We start from the raw sequence: 18,955 nt of genomic DNA on the forward strand, positions 1-18,955 counted from the left end.
CCCCGCGTCTAGCGCTCAGCCTCCTCGCACACAGGCAGCCTCCGCACACCTGCAGGCTTCTCACAGACACACGCGGTCTCGCACACCCATGTACAGATGCCATCTCCACACCCTCAGTCTCCTCACACACACGCAGTCTCACACAGCTCCACACACACCGTCTCTACACCCTCAGTCTCCTCAGACACACACAGTCTCCACACATGCACACACACACTCCCCACTCTCCACACACCCACCCTCTCCACATCCACCCGTGTCCACACCCTCACAGTCTCCTCACAGACGTGTGCACACACCCCCACTGTCTCAACACCCTCAGGGTTTCCTCACGCACACACACATTCTCCTCCCAGGCACACACCGACCTCTGAGGCACTGGGGCAGTGGCACTGGGAGGCACCCCCAGTCCTGAGGCATGTGTGTGACAGGGGCAGCTCAGAGGGACGTGGGCCTGGGTCACGCTCTTGTCAGATGCAGCCAGGCCTGTGGCACAGGCGGACAGACAGACAGACATTGGGCTGAGTCACACAGGGCTGTGTCACTGGAGGCACACTCACTCAAGGGTCTGAGGTGTGTGGCTGTGTCACTCTGAGGCACATGGCTGCGTGATAGAGACACACAACACACAGGTCCAGGCTGTGTGGCTGTCACAGCGGTCTGAGGCCCATGGGGCTGGTTGTGTCACGGGGACGCATGGACACGTGGTGTCCTGAGGCCCGTGACTGTCCCTGTGAGACACGTGAGCAGTGCTGAGGTGTGTGTGACAGTGACACAATGAGACAGACCCACACACTGGTCTTAGGCACAGGGGCTGTGTCTCTGTGAGAGACATGCAGAGTCCTGACGGCTGAGCCTGTGTCACTGCCAGCCAGACAGGCCCTGGCCTGAGGAACATAGGCCTGTGTCACTGCCAGACAGACACTGCTCTGAGGCATTTGAGACTGTCGCTGTCAGACACGCAGAGAATTACATGCGCAGAGTAGCTTGATGTAGGCACAGGTACAGTCAGAGTACCCCGTGGGAACTAACAGTCAGAGGGAGAAGGACAGGCACACAAGCTACTCCACCACACATGGGTCATGAGACACAAACATCCACCCGCTGGCCCGAGAAACATGGGCAGGCGCACTTTGAGTTTGACAGACACACATGCTAGCTGAAAATACATACGACTGTTGTTACTGAACTGGCACATGCCCCGTTGGCAGGCACATACATAACCTGTCCTGGTGGCCTGAGATACCCGCGACCATTTTGGTGAGGCACACATGCACACCCACACATACGCTCACACACTGACCTGAGAAAACACAGGTCTGTCACTGTGAGACAAATAAAGGGAAGCACGTGGAGCTGTGCCACAGGGACAGACTTACGGTCCCGCTTTCCCTGGTGTGACAGGCCAGACAGTGCCGGCCATCCATAACCCCTTCCCCACGCATGAGCTGTATGCTGGGCTTGACTTTTTCTGTAACACGCATCTAGCTCCAGGCAAGCGGCACTAGGTGCTTGAAAAAAGCAACTTGGAAAGTGTAAGCTTACCGACGAGGCTGAGGCATATGCAGCTGTGTTGGACAAGGCACGTATACACACATATATGCCTGCACACAGGCTTGTGCACAGAAGCAAAACACCAGCAGAACACACCAGGATGCAGCTTCAGACAGGGGGAACTGCGCCATCCATTGCTTGTGCGCTCCTCCTGGCAAATGCATGCAGGTGATTCCTACCAAGTGAGCAAGTGACCGAAATTCAGCATTTTCAAGTGACACATTCTCTCTCTTACACAGTGGCTCAGATGAGGTGCCGTGATGTGCACGCAATCACACACATCGTGTATGCGGTGGTCAAAATGCAGAAAGGTACTCAAACAACACATTACTCTGGTGTAAGGATGAGAGGAAAGTACTGGAATGCTTGAATGAGCTCCTTGGAAATGAAAATACAGCAGGATGTACAGCCCATTTCAAATGTGCGTATGTGGGCTCTGTATAGGTGTGTGTATGCATATGCACAAGCCTCTACCTCTGCCCATGCACACATACACGTATGCATTTACGTATGTGCATGTATAGAAATAGTATAGAACATATTCCAGACTCCAGCACCTTGTAAGCGTGCATGGTGACAAACAGAGCAGACATTTGCTCTACTTCATTTTTAGTATTTGCAATATTTCCTGTAGGAAAAAGAGGTAGGGAAGATTTAACACTCTGTGTGCTCCAGCTGAATATTTGGCATCAATCAGTAGAGGTGATAAATATTGAAAACTGGAAGGGAGCTCCTGATGTCTGAGCCTAGTTTCCCCTGCTACTGCAGTCAACAAAATCATATACCATCTCACTGTTCCTACTGAAAAGCTGTTTCAGAGCTGTTCTAGTTAGAAACCTTCACTAATTTCTAGCCTTCTAGCCAATTTATATCCATATGTTCTGTGCTGGCATTGCCATTTAGTTTACTTCTTCCTCTCCGTTTCCTGTGTATATATTTATAGAAGGAATTAAATCCAGTCCCTGACTTTGTTTTGCTCAGGAAGACAAGATCTTTTCCTCTTCTTCTTTAGAGACCAGGTTTCAATTCACTGATCAGTCTCATCTGCCTGCCCTGCCTGTTCTGAATTTGGTTCATGTTATTTGAATATGGGCAGCTACACTATGGTCCACCCTACATTCCCTACTACCCTCTATCTGGGAATTACTGTCTTCTCCTTTCAACTGGAAATATCTCACCTAAGACATTCCCAGACTTGTCAAGTTTCACATACGTGATAAAGGTCAGCTTCTCTCCCACACTTCTTCACTGCACTGCCAGTATCTCACACCGCAAAATACTGCTACATCTCTCTGCCATTGGCACCTCGCGTGCACAGTGCAGCTACTTGGCATTTCACATATATATATGCACAGCCAGGTGCCGCGTGCGAGCTAACGTGGCCTGAAAGACAAGCCTCAGCTCTCGTTTCAGAAGTTTGCATTATAGAATTTTAACCTTTACTTTTATTTTGACCATAATTTCAATTGTAAGGATGGAAGGTTACTGTGGAGTCTTTTAAGACATTTGCTTCCTGTAGTCTAATACACACCAAGTGTCTGGCTCCAACTCCTTGAGCTTTACACCAGACTCTTGGGCTTCTTGGCCTGGTACCAGCCAGTCTAGGGCTGCCCAGCATCCCAGACCAGTCAAGCTTGAACTTGTTCCACCTGACATGGGAACAGCCAGCACTGGCCATGTTTCTCCACAGCCACACAATGACAGCTCATGGACCTCATCTGAAAAACTTCTGCACTGGTCTACTATCTCCTAAATCATTTCCTGCCAGCCTGGTCCTACTATGCGCAGAAATTCTTGTTAATGACTTAAAATTCTCTTCACCTGATACCTTCGTTCCCTTTGTAATTGTACTGACCCCAAACTCTGCACCATGTCCCCTGCATTTGGTCTACCTTGATATTTGGCAAAGGAAGCTGGTGCCAGTAATGTGTTTCTGCTTTTGCTCATCCCTTTTGTACTTCATCCCAGTTTCATTCCCCTCCAGGCTTTTATTTTCTTTCAACATTTCCTCTAAAGCTTTCCTTACTGTTCCATCAAATCTTTCAGATCTTTTTGCCACTTAGTAACAAAATAATTTTGGCCATTAAATAATAAAAGTTGTGTCATCTCGTTTTGGAATAAGTATTTGTCAGACATTTACGGTTATTTTTACAATTTGAACACGAGCACCAAGGACAGCAAAATGTAGCAGTGGTGTCACTCAGTTCCATCACACAGACACACTAATTCTCCTCAAAACTGACAGCTTGTGAGTCAACTCCACACAGCTAGAATATAAAAATACCCTTTGCTGCAAGAAATACATATTCCTGGTGCTGTTCCTCTGCAGGAGAAGCTGTATACAGCTACATTTCAAAGTCAGAGAGGATCCCAGAGTTATATTTATTATTATTTTTATGGCATTTAGCAGTGCCATTCTTGCATTTTTTTCTTCCTCTACAATATTCTACATCTATTAGTGTAGGAACTCAGATATTCTGCCAGACTAATGTTATTGCTATTCTTTTGTTTGGCTGGTTGTTTTTTGGTTATGTGATGCCTGTTAGCTGATGCCTGCAAGAAGTTGGTGCTAATTGCTGTAAGGGGTCTCACACAAGAATGCACCCAAGGACATAATTTTTGCAAATGTGATGGGTACATCGCTGGGAGGGAAGAGAATCCAACAGACATCTGTGGTAGTCAAAGATAAGAAATCTGAGAAACTTTACAGACAGAGCAATGAGCCAAAACAAGGCCTTATATGAAAAAAAGCTCAAGAGTTCATGGAAAGGACACTAAGATACACCTCTTCAACAACCACTAGGGACCACCACAGACCACCAAAAAACCCCCATGGAAGCCCCTCAGAGACCCCCAAATTTTAGTACGATTGCGTGCTGTATTAACATATGCATTAGATCCTCTGAAAATAGATGTGTACTTCTCGGAAATAATATGAATATTCCTTCCTTTTATCGTATATAATGTGTGCTTTTGTCTTTCGGCATGCACGTTGGGCGGAATGATCCCTCGTGCATCCAGCGCTGCAATAAAGAATGCCTGCCTTCTAAAAACTTCAAACTAAGTCTTAGAGGGTTCTGTTGAGACCGAATTTATGGTAATATATGCTCTATCATTTTTTTTTTTTAAAGCAAATAATCCTGGCATGGCTACATGTAAGTTGCCCTGCTCACAGATAGAATCTAAACTTTTTAAAAGGAGGGTGTTTTCAGCTGTTTGTTCTTTGTGGCTTTCAGCCAGTTATGTTAATAGCTTCCATGCTTCCATGTATCTTCAGTGACTGGTGGCTTGGTGGAAATTTCTGCTTTTTTTTTTTTTTTTCTGTACAAAGAAACATGCAGTTTCTCTGCTCTAATAGCCAGAAAGTTTTCTACGGTATTCTGTGGTTTTCTTTTTATGTTAGTTCAGATGTAGCAAACTTGAAAAATTATCTTCTCTTCAGCATTTCTGTAATCAGATCCACTGTCATTCTGAGATGGTCAGAAACTCCAGTTGCATTTTCTTTTCAGTGCCAGCAATGTCAAACCTTCCATTTCTGTAAACTGTTTTATATGAAAAATTACTGGGCATTTTGCAAGTAAACTAATCACCCAGGGGAACACTTCCCTTTATAAAAGTTCAGACCATGTAACTCAACACAGAAATCATACGAAGGAATTAATTACTTGAAGTGATTTATTATTTTTCTTACACCAATTTAAAACCAAACTCAGTTCCTCCAGAATCAGTGGATTTAAATCCATTTTGATGGGCAAGATGAAAAAAATTAAATCTTCATGGTAGATTTTGCTCAGTTAACAGCAGATGTTTGACTTTTAAATTGAGTAATACATTAAATTAAGAGTGAGGTCATGCAGAGTGACATGCGACTTGTATGCAGCATCTCCGTCCCCTGTGAGTCACTTGGTGCTGGGTACTGACAAAGACAGGAGTGAACCATTAGCTCTGTCTCAGAGGAACTCCCTGTTTCTCAGAGCTCTTCCATTAAAACCAGTTCACCTGACAACACTTGACCTTTGCAGTTTCACAGAAAAACTTGTGAGCATTTGCCTTCTCAGATTAAAAACCACAGTGCCTTTTAATTTAGGGCAACGAATAGGAGCAAAATATGTCCACATGATTAAAGCAGTGCACTTTAGATTTACTGCAGAATAAAATAACCAAAACTACACTGTTTCATTTCAGAACTACTACTACTAGCAAGCACTTATTTGTTCACAGTCCTGATAAAAATAGTAAAATGGTGCAAAAGCATAAGAACTATACTTGGAGAGTAATAAAGAATATTTTATTTGGACAAAACACACATTGAATTGTAAAGGCTCTGTTTGTGGTTCAGAATTTTTTTCTGTTTCCATGAAAGGCTTCGAGGGTGCAATAGAGTGCATTTATTGAATGTGCAGATGGCTCAAAGCTGGAAGTAACAAGAATCATGCTGGAGACCAGGATGTTTCTCTGAATAGGAGTCAAAATGTTACATGTTTGTAAAAGAAGTCAAGCATCCTGCTGAGATGGAAGAACAACCTGTAAAATTCAGGAAGATGTCCTTTCATTCTCCTCAGCCCTGATGAACCACCCAGCAGGAGATCCAGTACTGTGTTGTGAGCAAGATGAGATCCAGCTGAGGAAAATCTAGAAGAGTGCCACAAGTGAATGAACATAAAGTTGGAAAACCCTAGGATGAAAAAATTAGCAAAGCCCCAGAATGAAAACCTGAAAGTGCTGGGGCTGTTTAGTCTAGGAAGAAAAAGACCAGAGGTGACATGATAAAGCCTCCAAACATGTAAAAGACTGCTGCAAATTAAAACGGGGTGGTACCATGTTTTCTCTGTGGTAGATAGTATGAAATGAAAAGAATTTGCATCTTTTCTTAAGCTAAATCAATTGATCTGACAAACATGAACAAACTTGAAGGCATATAAAGCTCTATTAAGCTGTGAATAAAACCAGCTTTGCTCCGACACTACTCCTAAGGATGGCGTTTTAGCACAGCAGCACTTTAGCATCAGCTTAGCACAGCAGCAGCTTGTTCAGGGTGCAGGGTTCCTGTGACCTTGGACATTTTTTGACGAGATTTGACAAAAATTATTCAGCATTAACTTCTTAGAGTTAGACTAACTTATAAGTCTGTAAGTCTCAGTGCCATAGATTTTTTCTGTAGACTTTGGCCCAAATCCTCAAAAAGTATGTATCCATCTGTTTAGATGCCCACATCAAATACTTACGCACCACTTAAAAAAGCTGCTCAGCTGCCACCCAATTCTGTAATCCCCTACATGTCTGTGGGTGGGCACAGGGGCACAGGCAATTTATCCTGCAGTTCAGCTTGCTGTGTCAAGCTGTGAGAGGGGTCTCACATCAGGTATTCTGCTTTGCTGCCAGGTCTCTCCCTCATGAACAGTAAATGTACAAACCAGAACAAATGTCCCCCAGAATTGTATTTGGACTATCACCACAGACTGGCTGAGGGGTTAAGCGTCTCGGCTGTGATGGGACAGACACTGACTTGTTCAAATCTGTGTTCTTCACCCAGTGAGACATGAACAGGAACTTTAGTCTCTGGCATCCTGGGATGAGCACTTTAATAGCTGAATTATGTGGCATCTTTCTCTTCCTAAAAAATAATCAAGATGATACCAAAACTGGAGGCTTCTTCACATTATTTCAGCTGGTTGAGAAAATAATATGCACAAAAATAAGACCACATAAAACCTATGGAAAGATTTAAAAACACATCTTAATGAAATAAACTCAATTTGAGTTACCTCTTCAATATAATGAGTTGGGGATTCTGCAGGGCAATTTATCTTTTTTTAAGAGAGACTAAAGGAACACTACAATATGGCAATGCTCCTTTATGCCTGTGAGAGCATGGCCTGAAGTCTGCTGGGCTACCAGTAAAAGAACTGTGGCAAACTCTTTGAACTCCAGGGCACAGGGTCATGCTTTAAAAAAAAAAAAAAAAATCTCTGCAGTTTTCTAGAATTCATGTGGAATCAATTTAACTGCTTAACAGTTTTACATAGCCAGATGCAATTAAGAAGCTTTTCCCCGTTCATTCACCATCTTATGCAAGAGATTAAGATCTAGACAGTCTGTTGTGCTTAAAAATAAACAAAAAGACCACAACACTTCACAATCAGCACAGGAAAAGTAGTGGTTTGGGATTTTATTTGCTAGTATGCAATTTAAAACCACAACTAATATGCCTCACAGATTCAGGTACATTTCTTTGGCTCTGCTTACTAAAATGAACATACACAAAAGTGAAATACATCCTGGATTACAAATACATACTAGAGTACAATGCAGTTGTGAGTTCTGCATTGAAAGTTGGACTTATCCTTAATACAGTTTTTAAACAATCATTACATGCTTTAAAAAAGCAAATCCAAGCAATACAACAGTAACCCAGGAAGCTTCTAGAAGCTGAACATTTGTTTATTTCCCTGACTCTTGTAGACTTGATGCTTTTACTATTGCAAGACCAATTTATGCTGATGACATTTATTATATATCAGTTTATTACTTACAGCCACATGGATAAGTCCCGTGTAAGTAGAGACAATAAGCATTTTGCCAGAAAAAAAAGCACTTGTATTTGACACTGAATATATCAACGTAAGAAGTTGGACTGGAGGTCTGTTTTTGCAGTTGTTCCATATGGAATGATGGTAGTTATGCTGTGGAACTCCTGTACTGTTCATCAAAATTTACTTGCTCTTCATCTTTTAATAGCATTTCATTTTCTGCTGCAGTTACAGTATTAGAGCTACATACATAAATTTTCACCAGATATTTACCTGCACATTTTCACTCTGTTCTTAAGTGGTTTTGTTCTGTTGCTTACTCTGGTCATTAGCTGTATCCCCAATTTTGCATTAGAAGCAGCTTATTTTTCCACTTGGTTAGCCAAAGAAACTTCTATGTGTTTTTTTCTCTTGAAATACCATATAGAATTGGTCTTTGCAAGTATCTGGTACAAATCTCCTGAAGAATTTAAATGCTCAGTAATGGAAGCTGCTGCAAGAGAAGCTGAAGAAAATAAAGCAGGATAGTTGCTTAATCCATTATCAAGCATTGAAGGAACCCCTTTAATGTAAATACATATGTAAACATGTTCAGAGGAGTTAAAGACCCCACATGTCCAAGTCCCTGAAATCAAGAGGAACCTGTCACCAAATTATTTTGGAAATCCTGTCTTAAATTTTATTCACACAAAAGTTGTTTTTAATATGTGGAATCAAGTAGGATATTGCTCTGTTCTCTTGATCATGCCATACATTTGAATTTTGGTAACAAGTTCTGACTCAGCTTAGTTCTCAGCGGTTTTCAGGAGCTGTAAACCCTCCCTTCTGTTAATAATACATCAGTGATGGGTGCTTCTACCTTCACCTCTTCTGTTTGAGCGCAGGAGAGTGAGATTATTGCCTGCCCTAAAGAGACTTTTCCTCTGTGTGCTCTCTGTGGCAGATCTGTCAGCTGCAGAGAAATGATCTTCAGACAACTGGATAAACCAGATAGTGACACTGACAGAGCATGTGACTGGAGTTAAGGTCAGAGATTCAAAGACTGTAGGATTGGGGCCTTAAAGATTTAGGCACAGGATTACCCTGTGTGCTGTATATTGCTGGCTTCAAGGGAGATACCTGCCGAGTTAAAGGTGTACTTAATTCTTTGTGGAACCAGGCCTTGATAATCCTGTAAGCACATGCTAATAGGTTTTCACCAGATTTACTGTCTTTTCATTCCCTCCTTCAGAAAATACACACAGAAAATAATTACTTAACTTGCTAATTATATGATAAAAAAAACCCAAAGAGTTTTTATGTAGACTGAAGGTTGTTAAGATGATCAACATCCTACCAGGCCAGATCTGATACTCTCTATAATTCATATCACCATATCCTGAGAGAGATTAAAATAGATTTAAAAAAATGCCTGATTCTTGTTGTCACCAGTGCTACGCACAGTTTTCTAAAATAAGTACTGAAAAATAATACAGAGTCTAAATGCTCTCTCATGTTTAAGTTTATATCCCAACAAATCTACCTTCTCACAAAGGGCCAAAAATAATGACAGTTCCCTCTAAACTGCATGTTGGAAGTGCAAAAGGTTCTTCTGGTTTCGTGCTTCTTCTCTTCACAGGGTTGAAGCATACCTTTAATCCTTACAGCCACTGAACGTCACTTTATAATTTTATTTTACTGTATACTAAGTTACTATTCTGTATTTAAGGCAAAAAGGTTTATTGTTTTAATCTGCAGCTTTACATGAAGCATGTTATGACTGCAAAGTATGTAAAACATTTGCAGTACAGCTTGTCAAGACAAGATTAAAAACTTTGTCTTAGCTTCAATTAATTTTACGTATTTTTAAAACATATGTCTAAAGATGAGTTACGGTGAAAGAGGAGCAAAAAGAAGGCCATTTATTTAGACACCAGATACAAGGAACAACACAGTCTTCCAAATGGTGAGAATCTAGTGTAATATTGACATGAACTCCACTCAGATTTATAAATGTCATTTTTGCAGTGGTTCTCTGAAGAATCAAGAATTGTAACCAAAGGTTATTGGCAGAAATCTTCATGAAAAGTGAATGTCAAGTATTTGCCAAAATAAAATTTTAAAATATAATGTTATATAAATGCCAATGTTAGCACCAGAAATGCTTCACACCCAGGTAGGCCCAGCACAGCAAAGGCTTTTCTGCACTTATGTCAATCAGCTGTTCTTCAGCAAAGCTCAGATGCTCCTTTAAGCACATACCTAACAGCTTTAAGGAATCAGGCCCTTAATCAGAAAAAAAGCAAATGTTGTAGTAACAGTAACGTGTGACACAACTTGCCTGTCACAGTGACACAGCGCAGCTTGAAATTCAAGTATGAGCAACTTTCTATACCCCTAAAAGTCTTCCAACAACTATTCAGATAGATGGATATCACTCGCCTCTAAGCAAAATGGTAGTAACTTGCTCACTGGGAGTGATATTTTTTTCTAACATTCCTATCATGTTTTCTTCCAAGCACTCACATGCACCTGCAAATTGATTTTTTACTATACTATCTGCTTGACAGCTACATCTGTGGCTAAATTACTCTTACTGTATTAGATCAGCCACAGCTAAACACAGCTAATAAAACCAGAATTAATTTTTGTTAAATCTACTGTTATTTTCATGCTCTCCCTTTAGCCTCTTCGCATCTTCTTCTTTAAGCTGTTTTTTCCTTTTCTCAGTCTTTGCAGCTTGTGCCTTCCTTTCTTGGTTTTCCTGCATTCAGACAGAATGACAAATAAAAAAAAATAAGAAGAGTTACTGAAGGAAAAGCTGGTTAAGAAACTCTCTATTTGCAATCAGTAGCTACTCTGAATATGCCCTGTGCACACTTAAAACTCTCAGCTGCTGGGCTTTGAGGGTAAATAGCAGAACAGAGCTTCCTGGTCAATCCCTTTGGCCTTCTCCGTGTGATGATGTTACCAGCAAATCATTTCACTAGCTTTAACTGCAATGTTTGACTACAGACTGAAATGCATTCTTCTGAGTTAGTCCCTTTGACCACAAAACAGAACACTAGTTTAACTTAATTAGCATTCTAGAGATTTATCCCATAGCAACCTTGATTTTATATTGTTTGTATTCAGGGATTTCTATTTCTATTTCAGGAACTCTTCAACTGTGTTAAACAGCAATTCACAGTTTCTCTTCAGGCTCCCATTAACTTTGCCAGCTAGATTTCTGCATTAGTGTTCAGTGGCAGAGTCCTGGCTGGATGTCTGTTGGTACCAGTCATACAGCTGCCAAGATGGCATAAATCCTGTTTGGATTTACACACACAGGCAGGACTCTGGTTTCCACAGAGCTGCTGGTACTAGGATATGATATGATTAAAGGAGGAAGAGAAAGAAATTGAACAATTACTCCTCATAAAGGAAGACTTTTACTCAGTGGAAAAGTATTTCTGGCATTCGATAAGTAGCACAATTGTAGGAAAGGGTAGTTCTGAACAACTGGGTAACTGTAGCGGAACATCAAGATGATAAAAGCCATTTTCTTAAAAGCTAATGCAGTTCTTGTTCCAGAGCTGCAATCATCATCAGAACATCGCCACCACCACCTGGATGCTTGCCTGCTTTTGACTGCAGCCCGTCAGTAGCTAATCTACACATTGTAGGTAGATCCGTAATCATTAGGCCTGCTGTCATAGAGATTTGTGATGCTACGAGGAGGGTCCTGCTCTGTCACATTAAAAATTTAATAACGTCCAGGAAGATGTTGACAATTTGGTGTAGATAGGATTCTTCATGAGACACGTCTGGTCTCCTTTGCAGAAAGGTTGGCAGCAGAAAAGAACTTTTGATTGTTATGGATCATCAGCCACTGTTTCCATACGATGAGCAGAAGAAATCCCAGGAAACATGCACAAGTTTCTTAGAGCCTTTATAGAAATTAAAAGCCTGTGATCCTTTAGTCCAAAGAAATTTCCAGACAAATAAAGAAAACATGTGAACATTAATAGAATTAATCTCTCTGAAATATAAGAGCATTATAAGCTCAAGGTTATGGGCACCTTCACTGGATGCCTAGAAAGAGAGAGGAAAATGGTGTATTCCTAACAAAGAAAGAAAAGAATATGCTTGCCTTGAAGGGAGGGTGCTTCTGAAAGAATGAGGTACAGGTGGTTAAGTCTTATGCAGAGGCTAAAAATCTTTCATCACTGTATGCCTCCTATGTGCTTGCCTGATAAATTCCTGCTGTGTCTTAGCGTAAAGTATTTGAGATATTACGGCTGTTGAGAGATTTGCAGATCTGTGGGCCCTGGGAGTAGGTCTCTATGTAAAATGCCACAAGAAATAAAGGAGGTGAATTCAGGGATACATTGTCCTGCTACTTGAGGAGCACACACACAGTACTGAGAACAAAGTGAAACACATTAAGAATAAATTTATGGATTGAGCAAGTCTGAAATGTATTGTTCAGAGAAATAAAAAAATATACATAACAATTCAATGCAAACACAGTTAACAGTTTCTTCAACACAAGAAAACCACAAGGTAAAGTGGTAGCAAGTCAGAGGAATGAATATTCACAATCACTTTTCCATCTCCTGGATTACTGAAAGCAGCTGTATGGATGAGATTAAATGAAACAGGGGTGTCACATTGGATTTGCAATTGTGAGACTTCAGATACTTGCTTGATCTTTGAATTAAAAGATGCTCCATGACAACTGTTTATCCCTACACTATCTAAAGCACATCCTGTTCCAACACCATATGCACCCCACTGAGGAGCAGCTGCTCCAGCTCGGTTATCCTAGGGGAGCACTCAGAGGAACTATCCCTGCACAGAGCTGTCTGTATAACCTCGGTCATCAGCTGAGCACTTCCTAGAGCAGATTTTGTTTAATGTTTTTTCTCCTTTTCCTGAGATTAGACAGCCTCTTTGTTGGGAGCTCCCCTCTTTGAACAGCTGCAAGTGCTAAGGGAAATCAAATGTTTCTCCCAATCCCCTATAATCACACAGTGTTTCTTTTCCCAGTAATTTTACAACTCAGTTCTTAGTGTATCTCCAATTCTGTTTTTTTATCTTTAAGTTGGGAAGCTATTTTCTCTCCGTCTCCTTCCTCCTACCATCTGCTCCTTTTATTTTTTGAGAGTTGGTAAAACAGTCATCAGCCCTGGGTGACGAACCAGCTCCTTTTCACTGTGTCAGTTTTTCAGTTTTAAGGATCATTTTGAGGATCATTTGGGTGTTTGAAAAGATTTTTTTTTTTTTTCCAACTCTTCAAGTAGATGGAGAAGAGGGCAGATTCTTCTTATAGTAATTTCATTTGTAGAGCTCATTTTTTGTTACCTGAAGGATAAGGGAGCAGAAAGAACCCTCAGGGAATGAAGAAGAATTTTGTTTAAACAAAGAAGTAACAAATCCAAAAATATCTCTAGGTAAGCTTAGGAGCCATAGAGGATCACTATTTATCAAAATTATTTCCCTTCTTATTTGATATGAGAATGGAAATGGAATACTAATGATTTTGGTAGTGCTAAGAGACCTGCTTTACACAGAAAACTCATCTCAAAATAAAAGTCACACCTTAGCCTCAAAGCTTATGTCAAATGGCACTGGAAAGAGAAGATGCATGTGGCTGACTGGTGTAAAAATCAAAATTACAGAACAAAAAGATGCTTTAAAAATCAAAACCTTCAACTTTTCAGCATGATGCTGATTCAAGCACAGACAGTGTCTTTCCTACAGCGAGAGGGAGATAGCAAGACAAACAGGAGAGGAGACTACAAGTCTGCAATGGAGGTAGCAGATGCACACAGTGTGCCTAACAGCTTCTTTCTAGTTGCTTCAACCTGGCTGTGAGCAAGCAGCACCCAAAAGAGTAGTTTAAAACTTCTGCAGCTGTACTAGGACACTACATAACCTTTTTTGGGGACTGTTTCTTAAAAGAACTGCAGTTGCTGGACTTAGCCGTCACAGTAATTTACCAGTATAGCTCTCCACAGATGCTGAACCATTATGTTCTAGACTCTCTTAATTCTTTCCTTCCTGCCTAAAGTTTTAGGAACTCTAAGGATCAAGTGTATTGCCAAACAATCTGTGGCTTGTAGGGTTTATTTTCCAGACTGTTTGTGGTGCTGTTGCGTTGTTTCAGAGCCTGGGTAGCTGTATTGCCTGCAAAATTGAAGCCCAGTGCCTCATAGGAGAAGGTGGCAATGGGAACAATACAGGATATTTTTTTCATCTTTCATCTTCTAACACTTTCTCAGAAGCTTCTTTGTTTTCATCTGAAACTATGATCTGCCCTAAAGCACTCCTTCAGCCTCTCTTGCCTTGACACTGCTCAGCATAATTGTCTGTATTGCAATGCTTCTTGCAATGTAGATGATCCTCTCTGTAGAAATCAAATCCAGCCTGGGGCTCTCCTGGAGTCAGCACAGGAGTGGGTGACTGTGGCTGTTAAAATATATAAATGTGAAGCTGCGACCACCTGGCATTAAGAAAACCCTAGAGAAAATACATCAGTTCAGGTGTGAAGTATGTAGTAGGGGATGTGAAATGGAGTTTTACTGGAGGCTTACTAATTGAAAGGTGCTCTACACAGCTTTTATGGTGAAGTTGCTGTTTTCTTACACCTTATTACAAGGAGTAAATTCTTATAAATTAATAAAGTGTCAAATATAATCTCTTGGGGGATTCGTAGTTTTGTAGGGGACACAAAACATACTATTTTGACCTAACTAGTACAATGAAATACCTACATGTTAACATATCTTCCAATTAGTCTGTTGGCAAATTTACCTTTTCCCCTTGGAAAAGCCTATAAAACATGTCTGGTTGCTCATTCTTTCACATGCCACTAAGCTCCTATTGTACTGAGGCCTGATAAATAATTTTGATAGAGGGAACAACAACTTGGAGGGTTCTTAGTTCTCCATAACAACAAAACAAAACAAAAAATTACACCCCCCCAAAAAAAAAAACCAAACAGAAAAAAACAAAACAACCCCCATTCTGTATTTGCCCACATGCTCATTTCTTGCTGCAGTTTGCAAGCAAATAAGCAGTTATTTTCATTTATTTCTGCAGACAGGGTTTAGGCAGCCCAGCTTGGAGTAGAAGGAAAAATAAATCCTTGCTTGCTTAAAAAAAGAGTTCTTAATATCTTTCTAAACAGTCACAAATTCAAACCACCTGTAAGGCCTTGAGGAAGTGTTCTCTGAAGGTTTTCATTGTGCTAAATAAATCTTCCAAAGACAAATTTTTTCTGTCTTCACAAAAATAATCAGCAAGTTCTTCCTTCTTCTTTTCAATGGTGGCAAACTCCTTCTGCAGGTCCTTTGAAGCACTGATACTGTCCTGAATCACACAGAATCACAGAATCATCCAGGTTGGAAAAGACCTTGAAGATCATCCAGTCCAACCATTAACCTAGCACTGACCATTCTCAACTACACCATATCCCTCAGCGCTATGTCAACATCTCCAGGGATGGGGACCCCACCACTGCCCTGGGCAGCCCATTCCAACCCCTAACTACCTGTTCTGTAAAGAGATGCTTTCTAATATCCAGTCTAAACCTTCCCTGGCACAACTTGAGGCCATTCCCTCTTATTCTATCACTTGTCACTTCATTAAAGAGAGTCATCCCCACCGTTTTCAACACAATTTATTCATAGTAAGAAGCAGCATATTCCTAGCTGCCCAGCCATCACAGAGCAGTCAGTTTTTAAAAAAACTGACAATTAAGATTGGTTCTCCATGTGTGATATTTTCTTAACTGAACCATCTACATTTCCCTTGATTTCATTTGACCCGAAGCAGCTCATTGTATATTGCCACTTTCATCATACAACCATGTGGAAATCTGGTACAACCTGGGATGACTGATCAAGGGAGATAACAGCACTATGATTTCTGCCTTTCAGCTTTAGTTAAGTGACCCTGTTTTGAGAACATGGAAAGGTAGGATGTTTGGAAATATGTGCCAAAAAACCCCCATACTGTAAATCGGTTAACTTTTTTCCCCAGAGAACATGTTTCTGTACTGCACTGCATGCATTTATAGTTGCATCCTACATTTCATTTTTAGGATCTTTCTTTCTTTTGCCTACAAACAAAGTCGACTGGTCCTCATCTGTTTCCTTATCACAATATGACATCACGGAAGTGGAGGAAAATCTGTGATGCTCCTTCCGGGAGCACAGGGGGAGTGTAGTTATGACCACTTTCCCATAGAGCTCTATGTCCAGTTACAACCTGAATTACAGTGCCTTTGAGAAAAGATTTAAAGTGTTTAGATAGAAAGATGGGAAGTGTCACACACAAATTACCTACTTGAACAAATTGTGTGTGCTGCATTCTTGTATTGTCTGTCGACAGAAATAAATGCTTCTCTATTTCCAACAGTGTCTTCAAATTGGCACCTGCCTCAGTTTTCATAACGTTAAAGTGGATTCTGAAAGGTCCACAGAAGGAACAGTACATTGAAGGGGTGAGTCTTCTGGTTTCATTAATTTAAAAGAATATTATAAACAGTATAATATTTGCAAATGAATGTAGAATTAGTCATCCAACACAGACTCTGCTTTTGCAGGTAGTTCTCCTCTACATAAATCCTTTTCTATGTGCTCAAACCCTCAGAATCACACAGAATTACAGAATCATCTATGTTGGAAAAGGCCTTGACGATCATCTAGTCCAACCACTAACCCAACATTAACAGTTCTCAACTACACCAGATCCCTCAGCGCTATGTCAACCCGACTCTTAAACACCTCCAGGGACGGGGACTCCACCACTGCCCTGGGCAGCCCATTCCAACACCCAACAACCTGTTCTGTAAAGAAATGCTTCCTAATGGCCAGTCTAAACCTTCCCTCATCCAAGAAAGAATCTGTGCTTTTGCCCTCACTACCTCCCTGGACAGACTGTGGAAGAAATTCACTGTTCTAATATTCAAAAAACTCCTCCAAAATTTCCAGCCTATTTTTATTCATAGAAAATACATGCTCACCTCCCTTGTGCCAATACTGTCCTTATTTAGCTGGTTATTCTCCCTCCTTGCCTCTTCTCCCTGCACTATTTATAGTCCAAAATTTTATCTCTTCTCAGAGTTCATTTAGCTCACGTGGAGACCCAGACATGTTACACTGCTGAACAAACATCTCCTATGGCTCTGACCTGCTCTTTGTGCCAGACAAAAAATACTGAATCAGCAAAACCTGGCAGAGTGTTTCACACTGCATCCAGATGTGAGCAGCATTAGAAGAATCCCTTGCAGGATCTGCATTGTAAACAGTTCTCCACAAGTTGATAAGCAAATCGATTTTCTAAGTTTGAGAGTTTGACTAAAATAGAGGGTAATTACTTTATAAAAAAAGAGCACATTTATATCATTGACAAGCAAGATTTAGTTTCAGGTAACAAAAGTATTACTAGTATGACACAACCCAAAAAGAAATTCATGTTTCAAAACAACATCCAACTTAAATCCTGTACAGATAACTTGCAAAAGTAATATTTTCTGTTGCACTACTGGATAAAAATACTTTTAAAAAATTATTTAGGAGCTGCTTAATGAATGTCAATCCCTCTCCAGATTTAAAAGTTACCCCTGTTTCTAGTTACAATGAAGTGTAAACTACCTCAAGGTTCCTATGAATTCGTAACAGAATTTAAAAAACGTTAATACTGGTCCTATAAATGTGGATTCTGATTAATGTAATTTAACATATCTCTATGTGGTTCTTCTGAGCTAAACAGAAAAAGCCGGCATTAGACTCATGATGTTTTCAGGCACACGAGGAAAAGTCTGCAGAAACAGATTTTTTTCTTTCTACCTACATATATTAGAAACTTGTGCTAATACTCAACTCGGGGACTCTCGAGGTCCCCCAATTGCCAGTAAGTCACCCCAGTCATTCGCTTCTTACACCAGCTCTGTGCATGTACCTCCTGAAGGGCTTGCACATGCCTATGACTGAGAAATTTCAGGAAAGATATGTTTCTATTGCAATAAGTGGAAGAAGAATCTGGTCCTTGAAAATGAGGGAGTTCATTATTTACACAGTTTTATTTCTAAGATAATACTGGATTGTTCGAAAGAAAAATCACACCAAGCTCCACATAAAAAGTCTTAACAGTGTTGATTTATACATCTTAACACTGGTGTTAGAAGGGAACCTGTCTCTCCCACAGCAGAGAAGCCCTGTGACCTTATTACACCACCATGAAATGACTCAGCTCCTTGTTGGCTTTAAAGAGGTTGGCAATTCATACATGACAAAAACAAATAATGTCCTACCCTGCTGCCTTGGAAACAAAGTCAAGATCTCTGGGAAGCTGCAGCAGATCTGCGTGGTTTTTTTCAGCCTCCTAAAATTGAAATGAAAAATGGTTACCTTGCACAGTCAGTCAAAGAGTATGAAAGTTTACCAGCTCACAACATCTGGACTGAGAAATTAACACTTCAGCTTTCATTCTTATAAACGTAGAGGTGAATTTACTCTCATTCATTCTTTTTTTCATGTTGGCATCCATAGGGATTTAAAAAGAAAGCAAAAGGCTCTTTGAACTGTTCATGCTTACATTCTATGTGCTTCCACAGCATGCAAGCTGACCTGAGATTTTGTCTTCATAGCACTAAAATTAATTTCATTTGACAGATGCATTTGGGAGACAAGTCAGCACAAGAGAGCAGTTGGAAAAGAAGAGGAAGAAAACAGCAAGCAGACACATTAAGTGAATTTGAGAAAGAAAGCTATTGTTAACTCTCAAACATTACTACATATGGATTTGATCCTGTCTCTGCAGAGAGCAGTGGAAAAGTTTTCATATTTCAAGCACAGAGGCTCACCCTCCAGATACCTAATGGTGGGGTGCTACTGAGGGCA

The 18,955-nt window shown here is 40.7% G+C and overlaps 1 protein-coding gene across 1 annotated transcript in view; it reads right to left on the reverse strand.

Moving 5' to 3' along the window:
- The window catches only part of ADSSL1 (adenylosuccinate synthase like 1), a 61,575-nt gene that overhangs the window by 29,704 nt on the left and 12,916 nt on the right, over nt 1-18,955 (reverse strand). Inside the window, exon 6 of the mRNA XM_026849230.1 lies at nt 369-466. Within this exon, the coding sequence (XP_026705031.1) occupies nt 369-466 (98 nt within the window). The remainder of the gene's footprint in view (nt 1-368; nt 467-18,955) is intronic.

Source organism: Athene cunicularia (assembly GCF_003259725.1).
Source record: "Athene cunicularia isolate RWA chromosome 5 unlocalized genomic scaffold, athCun1 chr5_part1, whole genome shotgun sequence".
Classification (NCBI taxonomy): Eukaryota; Metazoa; Chordata; class Aves; order Strigiformes; family Strigidae; genus Athene; species Athene cunicularia.